Below are 10827 nucleotides of genomic sequence, written 5' to 3' on the forward strand. Positions count from 1 at the left end.
AAGGGAGTTGTTAAGCGAGCTTTGTTCTATTTTACGAGCTTCCTTGTTGCAATTTTTAAGTGAATGGCTGCAGTTGATAAGCGAGTAACATGGTTGTTAAGTGAATTTGGCTTCCCCCTTGAATTTGCTGTGCCGAAGGTAGCAAGGAAAGGTCGTAAAATGAGGCAAAACTCTCTTAACAAATCGAGTAGAGTAGAGTAGAGTAGAGTAGAGTAGAGTAGAATAGAATAGAATAGAATAGAATAGAATAGAATAGTGCAACAATGCCCCCCTCCTCTCCACACACAGCAGAGTTTTCATTTTATGTCTCCTGCGGGCTCTCGCACAGTGGGAGTTTTTACTGTACACTTGACCTGCCCAGCTTTGAGGGCAAATGAACTCGGTTGACTGTTCTTTGAGAAGAGCATTGTTTTCCAGGAGGGTTTGAAAAGTGGGTCAGCGTTATTGTTGAAACTTACGTGGCTTCCTTCTCCCCCCAAAGCAAAAATAACACAAATTATATCCCTATAAAAATAGACGGTGTTGATGAGGAAAAGTGGAAAGTTCTAGTTTTGATTTTGTGGGCCTTTGCAACTTGGAGGCTTCAAGATTTGACACAGAAAATAAATATCTGTGTGTGTCTCTCTCACATCTATCAGCTATCAGCTATCAGCTATATAGATAGATAGATATAGATAGATAGCCTATCTATCTATCTATCTATCATCTATCTATCTATCTATCTATCTATCTATCTATCTATCTATCTATCTATCTATCATCTATCTATCTATCTATCTATCTATCAATCTATCAATCTATCAATCTATCTATCTATCGCCAAAAAATAACTGGATCATAACTTTCCAGCCAGCCTCTCCAAGGAATTTCCACAAGGAAATTCTCTAGAAAACACGGAGAGCAGAATTTTTAATTTCTAATCACTTTCTTTTAAAGCTTCTTTTGGTTTCTACCCATCAAATGGTTGTTAGAAGCTGCCAATCAAGTGAAATAGGCATTTTAAAAATTACTTTGGTGGTGGTCAGCTGGCCATCCAATCAGGTTGAACCCACCAAGATTTCAGGGTCCCTCTGTTACATTCTCTAACTTTCCCAGGACTTTTTTTTTAGAAATATTTTTTCCCCTTCTTCTTTGGCCTGGAGAAGCCACCCGGCACAGAAAGCTGCATTGGTCAACTGGGGCATTTTAAAAATGGGACAATAAATATCTCTGTTTTCCTGCCCACTCAGCCGCCTCCAAGCACAAAGTAGGTCAGAGGTTTTGCAGTTGCTCGCTTCTCTTGATAAACCCAGATCAAAACAGAGAAAAAATACAAGAGCACGTTATGTCTGTGGAAAAGTCAATTTGGTTTGTGTTACCGATTCTTCTTTTATGGAGCAATCTGGCCCTTCATTTGAAAAATGACTTGTGGTGGGTGCATCCAATCTATGGGGTCGTGTGACATGGAGGTGGGGAGAGGCAGATGTTGGCCCTTCAGAAATGGGTCCTATGTCCCGTTTTCCAACTGTCTCTAAGTCACCGGCTGTAAGTTGAGAACGGCCTGGATTGGAATCTGCAGGATTGCAGGAACTGGGTCTGTCTAGTTTAATGAAAAGAAGGACGAGGGGAGACATGATAGCAGTCTTCCGATATCTCAGGGGCTGCCCCAAAGAAGAGGGAGTCAAGCTATTCTCCAAGGCACCTGAAGGCAGGACAAGAAGCAATGGGTGGAAACTAATCAAGGAGAGAAGCAACTTAGAACTAAGGAGGAATTTCCTGACAGTGAGAAAAATTAATCTGTGGAAGAACTTGCCTCCAGAAGTAGTGAATGGAAGTAGAAGTTTTTCAGAAGAGATTAAATAACGATTTGTCTGAAGTGGTGTAGGGTTTCTTGCCTAAGCAGCGGGTTGGACTAGAAGACCTCCAAGGTCCCTTCCAACTCTGTTATTCTGTTCTATTCCTTGTCCAAATATATATATACTCTCTCTTTTAAGAGAAGGAGGAAAGCGGGAGAGAGAAGGAAAGCAATATGCTGGGGAAATCCGGCCATTCAAACTGTTTAAAAACCATTTTCCCCCTTGCTTCTTTCCTAAAATTGTCTTTGCAAGCTTATTTCCCCTGCCTCTGGCTGTTATCAGCTAGTGGTTCTTTGCTCAAATAGCCCAAATTCTCCCCGCAGATTGCAAAACCGCTCCAAACCAGCAAAGCCATAAAACCCATAAATATCTGGATGGGGGGCCCTGAAGGGTGTGATCCCCACATAGACAAACCACGTCCTGCTGGTACAATGCTTAAAATGAGCCAGGCACGGTTCAAAACGAGACCAGAAGATGAGCCTGGAGGAAGAATTATATCTTTCCCAAAGCTGGGAAGATAAACCAGGCCCCAGAATTGCATCAATCACTTGAGTTTATTTTTAAAGTAAGAAAACAAACACAGGTGAATTTTAAGTGGCCTTTTCTTGAAGCATTTTCCTCCTCCAGCTTCGCCCGTCGGCTGAATGCTAAAAAATTCCAGCCTTGAGGTTGGCTGAGCAAACTCCCCGTGACGTCAAAGAGCAAGAGTTAAAAAACAAGCACGACAAAAGGGGATTTGTGTCCTTTTGAGGCGGGGAAAACAAAAAAGGCTGAGATGCTCAGGGGTGCGTCACCGTCCCGATGTGGGGAAAGGAAGGCTGTGGTGCCCCAAACTCTCCACACCTTGTAGGTTTCCTCTCCAGCAAAACTTCCAAAGACTTTTCCCTCTTCTCTCCTGAAATGTCAGCCACCGTCATGGTGTGGGCTAAGCTCCCCCGCCTGCCCCGAGGTTGTGCAAGGGAAGCTGGGCACAAGGGCACACTTTGTGACCTGACGCACTTTGGCGTGCCACAGCGATGTGTGTTATGGGCTCCGATCCAACCTCTGGGTCAGGCCAAACCTTTCTGCTGAGCAAGCGTGAGAGAAAGGGCTTTGTCTTCTGTTTGGGTCCCGAAGGTGGATCCCTCTTAGAAAATCCACTGGATTTGAAGAACGGCTGGATGGAGTCGGATCTCTTTCTATGCGCCATTCAGCCGCCAGCTGGTGGGCGGAAGCAGTCCGCGCTCTGTACCATCTGGCAGAGGTTACAGACGGGAAAGGCGAGGGGTAAAGCAGGACATTCAAGCCATCCCTGTCTCTGGAATAGAAAGCTTTTCCTTACATCTCGTTTTCTTTTTAATTTCCCTTTCTCAGTAGGCCTTGTGGAAGGGGAGCTGTGTGAATCTGCAGAAGCTCAAAATTAGAATAGAGAGTAAGAGGGACCTTGGAGGCCTTCTAGTCCAACCCGCTTCTCAAGCAGGGAGTCTGGAAGCATCTTTTTCCAACATGCTTTATTCAGATGCAGATGCTTCCATGAGCAGCGATTGAGGAACATGGATTCTGTTTGCTAAAATGCATGACTTGAAAAATGTGCCCCTTCCTTCCTTCCTTCCTTTTTCTTTCTTTCTTGCTTCCGTTTTTCTTTTCTTTCTCTCCTCCTTTTTCTTTCCCACCCCCTTGAATATCACCTTCCTCGCCTTCTTCACTTTTTAAAACCCCAATGTTTGACTTTAATTCCTGAAATCTGGCGAACAGCTAAAAAGAGGACTAGAAAACTGACCTTTGAACAGCATGCCTCTCTGGAGAAGTGGGCTGAGCCCCCACCCATCAATGTTTGCACAAAAGCTTCAGGTGAAAAACTGGATTTTTTTCAAAAAGCGGTTCCAGGTTTCTGCCAGCTCGGAATTGAGCTTTGCTGCCACTTGGTCCAGCCCCAAAATAAAAACCAAAATAAAATAACGTAAAAGAGAATCAGATCTTGGCCTAGATTGCTCTCTGGTGGACGCTTTGGGGATTTAACACCCTGCGCCTGTTCAACGTTGAGCACGTATGCTTGGCTTTGGCAGAGATTGAAAATTTAAGTCTGATCGCATGGAAGGACCCCTGGGAAGCTCAGAAGCAGGGACAGATAGGGGAGAAAAAAATCACCTGGAAATAAAAGGAAATAGCAAGCCAACAATGAGGTGCATGCCCGTCAAATCCCCAGGAGAGATCCTTGACTTAGAGCAGGGGTCAGCAACCTTAAACACTCAAAGAGCCACAAGGGTCCTCACCAGAAGCCCCCCACTCAATTCTGGAGCCGACTGGAAGTCCGGTTTCCCCCACCATAGAGTCTCCTCCTAGCGTGGCATCCTTTTTCCTCTACCTGTCCTAACCGAAAGCCCTATCAATGGTGGAGCTGAGCGGAAAACCCAGCCCTTACCCCTAGGGTCTCCTCCTGGCGCACTCTGCTTCCCCCCCTCCCCCCGCCCGCTAACCAGAAGCTCCTCTCAATATTGTGGTGCCGACCGGTGACAGGGAGCTGCAGCAGAGGGGTGAAAGAGCTGCAGCTTGCTGACCCCTGACGTGAAGAATTGACTCAGGCACGGTTCAAAGACATTACACCATCCACAAATATGGCACATGACAAAACACCACAGGATTGTTTCTCAAGCAGGAGTTGTTGGTTGTATTTGCACAATAAAAGTACGCAGAGCTGGAGACATTCAGATTAAATAAATAGACCAAATATTGTGCGTGCATTGGGGTGGGTGGGGGGGAGGGAGGCTGACTCAACCTTGAGCCTGATGAGATCTGAACTGCCAAACTGCAAGCAGCCGGCAGTCTGCAGAAGTAGCCTGCAGTACTGCACTCTGACCACTGCGCCACCGTGGCTCAGAGAAAGGAAAAACTAGCAGGCCAAGATTAGAATCTTCTAGAGAAGATGCGAAGGTTCCACATGAAGATATGATACAGATGTGCTCTGCCCCAAAGTCGATCTCTACCTGAAGGATGGAGAGTAGAATCCATCCAGGTAGAAGCAAGGGATGTGCAAAGTGTCTCGTTTCAGAGATAGGATAGAATATTTGTAGCTTGGGGATGAATTGTGAGTAAGGTTTTTGGTATTCTCTGAGCTGGATGGTTTTCTTGCAGATGTTTTGTGACCCAACTAGGAAACATCATCAATGCTGCAAGTGTCCACCACTCCCTTGTAACACTGATGATGCTCCCTAGTTGGGTCATGAAACGTCTGCGAGAAAACCCCAGGTTTAAAGAGGACGAACCACCCCACAGCGCTGCACTGTTCTGCAGACCTTCGGAATGCTTCCTTTTTTCCCAGTTCAGCATCTTTGGCCAGTTCTAAGGTTGCTCCCCAAACTGTCCAGAAATAAATCCTTAAGAACAACACCCTGTTTACTCTTGGAAAACATTCAGGGATCCCCTGGAACAACCAAAAAGTCAGGGATTGAAGGGAACAACAGGGAATTGAAGAATTTTCTGTATTACGTGCAACATTATGCATGGATTTGACTTCCCAGTAACATATCCATCTTGATTTTTTGAGCCCCCAATGCTCCCTGGATTCTAGAAAGCTCTGAAATCAAAAGATCCTTTGGGTGAACCGGTGCAGCAAACTCACACGTGACTGTGAGATGGTGGCTGGGCACATGAGGTCAGGAGGCCACCAGCCTCCTTACGCTCTGGAACATTTCTTGGATGTCCATTGCAACAAGGGTCATTTGAGTTCCAGAAGCATCAATGCCCATCCGTTGGAGGCCAAAGATGAGGATGGCCATCGTCTTGAATGACGAAGACCCCACGGAAAATTAAAGAGGGATGGGGAACCATCCTGAGTTGATCTATTCAATGAGGGGCCTTCAACATAGGTGGACGACTTGGCCAACGCCACTCCTGTAGAGACTCAAGGACTTCCTTTCACTGCAAAAAACGGCTGCTATTTGAGCCACCTCTCTTCCTTCTGACATGCCAGCACAGACCCAAGGAAGGTAACAGGTATTTTCTTCTTCTTCTTCTTCTTCTTCTTCTTCTTCTTCTTCTTCTTCTTCTTCTTCTTCTTCTTCTTCTTCTTCTTCTTCTACTTCTTCTTCTACTTCTTCTGGCCAGCAAGTCAAGAAGATAGCCTTCAAGCAACCAACCTGCTGTTTGTTGGCCTTGCTGAGAACTCTCCAAGCATCAGCAAGCCCGCTTGCTTTCCAAGATGGCCTTCCAGTCATCAGACCACGAGTGCAACCGGTGGCAAGAAGACGGGAGCTGCAGATGCTTGTTGTGGCAGGCGGTGAAAAGCACATGTTCCCAGGTGGGAGACCGTTCAGCTCCTGGAATGGAAAGGAAAGACAGCCGGTGAAGATGTTGGGTTGCGTTTCTCCAAAATGGTGCATATCAGTCTACCTTTTGGGCCCTCCAGGGCAGTGGTAAGATTCAATTTTTTAAAAATAGTTTTTATTGAACAATTTTACCTTTAAATACAAAAAAGAGATGCAACAAACAAAAGAAAAAACAAGAAAAAACAAGACAAAAATAACCATATGAAATAGTTATACAGCCTTCTCTATCGACATTCATGTTTCGCCTTTGTGGTTCCACCATTCTACATTGCCTTCCGTTCGGTTTTAACTTGGGTAATCGTGGAATAACAGTTGAACATACACTTGTAACGTTATTCATTGTTCATATCGCCGTTATATTTACATTGTGGTCAGTACTTTAAGTTTGATAGAATTTATAAGTGGCTAGAAAACAGAAGCCAAAACAGGAAATGGAAGTCTTTATTTGTGTGTTTTTCCCCCCCCAAACTAGTATTGAATAAAAATTAACTAAAGTTACTAATTACTATCAAAGTTAAAGTACGGGATTCAATTTTTTTTTACTACTGGTTCTGTGGGCGTGGCTTGGTGGGTGTGGCAGGGGAAGGATATTGCAAAATCTCCATTCCCAACCCCACCAACCTGCTTTCCAGCTCTGTTCTTCTGTGCAGGGTAACAAAATAAGACCCAGCCGATCTGCTGGGACTTGGGAGGCAGCGAATAGATGGGGGCGAGGCCAGCCAGAGGTGTTATTTCCCAGTTCTCCGAACTACTCACAATTTCCGCTACCGATTCTCCAGAACTGGTCAGAACCGGCTGAATACCACTTCTGCTCCAGGGGTTGTCTTCCCCACCACCAATCCTCCCTACCTTACCTAAGATATCAGGCCTGTCATCAATCAACATGTGTCCAGAGACGATCGTCTTATCCCGGGTGAGAATCACGTGCTCCAAAAATTCGTGTCCGAAATGCTTCTCTATCCAAGCGAACTGGAAAGCAACAGAGGACATAAAGGTGAAAACTTTCGGCTGGAGGACGAGAAGGGAACTTTTTCTGTAGGATGGGGAGAGCGATAAAATGAAAGCTGCCCAGACTTGTTTTTAGGGTGAGATGGATAGCATATCAATTTACTGCATTTTTTGGAATAGGACACACTTTTTTCCTCCCTAAAAGAGGGTGAAAATTTGGGTGCGTCTTATACACCGAATGTAGCTCCGCCCACCTGCTGCCCCCCACCCTTTGGCCTCTGCCTCCTAGCAATTTGCCTCCTTGCAGCAAATAGCAAACAGCCTGTTTCAGTTTCAGCTTCAGCACAGCCTGATTAGCACAAGCAGCTGATTGTCGATTGGATCGTCCTGCAGGAACTGCCATTGCCTATTGCCGCCTCCACGCGCCCCATTTTTGGCCTCCGCATCCCATTTTTGTCCTCTATGGACCATTTTCTGACCATTCCCAGAAAATGGGGCGTGCGGAGGCTGAAAATGGTGTACACGGAGGTGGCAATAGGCGATGGCAATCCCTGCAGCCTGAAACAGCTGATCCTCAGGAGGCCAATCCAACCGACAATCAGCTGCTTGTGCTAATCAGGCTGTGCTGAAACTGAAACAGGCTGCTTGCTGCGAGGAGGCAAATTGCTGGGAGGCAGAGGAAGATTTTCCCCCTTGTTTTCCTCCCCAAAAGCTAGGTGCGTCTTATACTCTGAAAAATACGGTAATACGCAAATAAATAAAAATAAATTAACCATGTTGGCAAAGGGTTCCTGTCAACAAGCCAACTCTGAGACAAGGAAGGGAGCTGGAAGGTGAGGTTAAATCAGCCCAATTCCTCTAAAACCTGCAGTGCTTAGCTTGCCTTAATATAAAATCCTGGTTGTCCTGATTTAATCAAATCTTTAATCAAGATTTGTTGAGCAGGTTTTACCTTTTCATATGCGCAATAGCGATACTTCTTGATGGGACTCGTGCATATGAAGACTTCAGTCCTAACATGAAGAGAGAGAGAGAGATTTCTGTTATTTTTCCACAACTGGATTCTGGATTCCCACAGAACTTTCTATGCATGGGGGGGTGGGGGGGTGGAAGGGGGTAGTAACTGGTTTGTGATGCAGGGATTTGGTTGGCAAAGAATTTTCAGCTTCCCAGGTCTTCTACAGACTGGAATGCTTGGGCCATTTCCACTCAAGTACTGGAACTTCTCCGGAAGGGGCAGGATTTCTCACCCACCCACCCCACCCACCCACCCGGCTGCTTTCCATCTCCGGCATCTGCTCTTCCACTCACCAGAAAAAAACAAGGATGTTTAGCTTTGAAAACAGAATGTTATCTTTTTTTTTTTTTTGGAAAACTGAAGGTTTTCAAAAGTGGACAACCATTTGACCAGGATGGTCTGATGTCTCCTGCCTTGAGTGTGGGCTGGACTAGAAGACCTCCGAGGTCCCTTCTTCCAGCCCTAGGACTCTACGTTGTGGGATTCATCTAGAGAAGCACAGTGGATGAAACATCTGGAGAACTTGCTGCTGTTCCCATTTGATGGCCCGATACCTACCCTTCTAATCCTGCCATCTCCTTCACGGCCTCCACAGCCCCTGGCAGGGGGTCGAGCTCCATGAAAAAGTTCTTGGATTCCCAAATACTGATAGCCTTTTCCTGCAAAGTGGTGGGAAGGGGGAGAGGGAGAGAAACACACACAGATGCAAACACCAGCACAGGCCTCCAAACGCCAGGAGATCCATTTTCCCCACATCCGTTTTTCACACTTACGACCCCTGAAGCATCCCCATAGTCACCTGATCAAAATTCAGACTCTTGGCAGCGGTCCCCCATTTATGACAGTTGCCATGTAGTCCCCTTTTTGTGACCTTCTGACAGGTCAATGGATAAAGCAGATCTGCTTAACAACCGTGTTTTTGACTTAACCATGGCAGTGATTCGCTTAACGACTGTGGCAAGAAAGGTTGCAAAATGGGGGCGAAACTCACTGAACAAATGTCTCCCTTAGCGACATCAATTTTGGGCTGAATTGTGGTCCTAAGGCCAGGGCTACCTGCCTTTGAAATACCTGGGTGTGTGTGTGTGTGTGGGTGGGTGTGGGTGCGTGTGTGTGAGGACGGGACTCACGCTCAGTTCAGGCTGGAGCTTCCCGTATTGCTCCGAGACCCAGAAGCCGCGCCGCTCGTCCAGCGTGATGTAGGGCAGGTCCGGGTAGCGGGCGCGGTACTTCTTCAGGAAACCCCCCTCGAAGTCGGCCAGCACCCCGTCCATGTCCACCAGCACCCGCAGCGGCCGGGACGGAGGGGCAGCCGCCGAATGCGCCCCGACGGTGCCCGCGCCCAGCAGAGGCGCCCAGGCGCCCAGGACCCGCTGCGGGTGCCGGAGGAGGCTGCAGGGCCCCCGGCGGATCATGGCCGGATAGGGGCGTCTCTGGGCGGGGAGAAGAGACCCCCTTCAGGGCAGGACCGACCTCTCCGGCCGCCTTCGCCCCCGCCCAGCCATCGCCCGCCTTTGCCGCACGATCCGAAGGTCACGGAGGGAAGGCGGCCGGCGGCCACTGCGGGACTCGGGGCTCCTGGGTGGGCTGGTGGGGGAAGGAAGGAGGTACGGAGAGTGGGAGGAAGGAGGAAAGGATTGGAAGGAAGGAACTATGGAGAGAGGGAGGATGGAAGGAAGGATTAGAAAGAAGGAAGGAAGGAAGGAAGGAAGGAAGGAAGGAAGGAAGGAAGGAAGGAAGGCGGGAGGGAGGGAGGGATCAGAAAGGAGGAAAGAAGGAGGTATGGAGGGGGAGGAAAGGAAGGAAGGAAGAAGGGAGGGAGGGAGGAATAAGGGAGGGAGGGATTAGAAAGAAGGAAGGAAGGGTTGGGGAGAGACAGAGCGAGGGGGGCGAGGAAAAGAAGAGAAAGAGAAAGAAAGGGAAGGGAAAGAGAGAAACGCAAACGGGAGATGGCTTGCCCAAAGCCTCCCAGTTCAGCCGAGCGCAAGGCCGGTCTCTTCCCTCCAGCAACCGGCCCGGCGGGGTTCCGCTTCTCCGTGCCGTCGCCTGCGAAAGGGCGGCGCGGGGAGGCTGGGCAGCGAGCCGCGGCCTCCTCTTTCCGTGCCAACCCGGGAGCCTCGCGCGCCCCGCTGCGTCCTCGCGCGCCCTCTCCCCGGCCTCTCCGCTCCTTTCCCCGGCCGGCCGCGGAGCTGGCCAGGTGGAACCGCTGCGGGGCTTTAGGGAAGGCAGCAGGGGAGAGGAAGGCGATGCAGGCCTGGCGTGGGCTGGAAGGGTCAGGGGCTTGCGGGGGTCTTCCAGGAAATAAAGCCAGAAAAGGGGTCTGGTTCTCCCTTTGCCCACTAAGCCACCTTATGGAAAGGCAGCAGCGTTCCCAGAAATGCCCACCTTTTATGCAAAAGCACCTCTTTTCCTCACACTTGTCCAGATTGTATTGCAAGGCATTGGCTTTCCTGCATTGCAGCTCCCTTCCTAAGCACCCTCTAGGTTTCACTGAAGCTTCACTTAATGACCAATTGGTGGCCTCCCCATTGCGGGCACTCAAGAAGGGCCCTTTATAGAACCAACGGGATAGAAAGGGCTTCTTTTGACCAGAACGTCTCAGGGTCTTGCAACCAGCAAACCTCTGAATTTCAAGCCTGAAAACCGACTGCCCTGAAGACCCCAGAAGCATTTCTGATGCGAGTTGAATTCAAATTCTGCTCTCTGGTCAAGGGGGTGGCCA

The 10827-nt window shown here is 48.4% G+C and overlaps 1 protein-coding gene across 1 annotated transcript; it reads right to left on the minus strand.

The window, feature by feature from the left end:
• Positions 1 to 4455: 4455 nt before the first annotated feature.
• Positions 4456 to 10301, minus strand: NT5M (5',3'-nucleotidase, mitochondrial). The gene is made up of 5 exons (XM_081965649.1): positions 9236 to 10301; positions 8664 to 8764; positions 8040 to 8100; positions 6994 to 7108; positions 4456 to 6130 (listed from the first exon to the last, which is right to left on the minus strand). The coding sequence occupies exons 1-5, from the start codon at positions 9518 to 9520 to the stop codon at positions 5988 to 5990; spliced, it is 705 nt and encodes a 234-aa protein (XP_081821775.1). The 5' UTR covers positions 9521 to 10301; the 3' UTR covers positions 4456 to 5987.
• Between the last annotated feature and the right edge of the window lie 526 nt (positions 10302 to 10827).

The sequence above is a fragment of the Natrix helvetica genome (genome assembly GCF_964273705.1).
Source record: "Natrix helvetica genome assembly, chromosome: 13".
Classification (NCBI taxonomy): Eukaryota; Metazoa; Chordata; class Lepidosauria; order Squamata; family Natricidae; genus Natrix; species Natrix helvetica.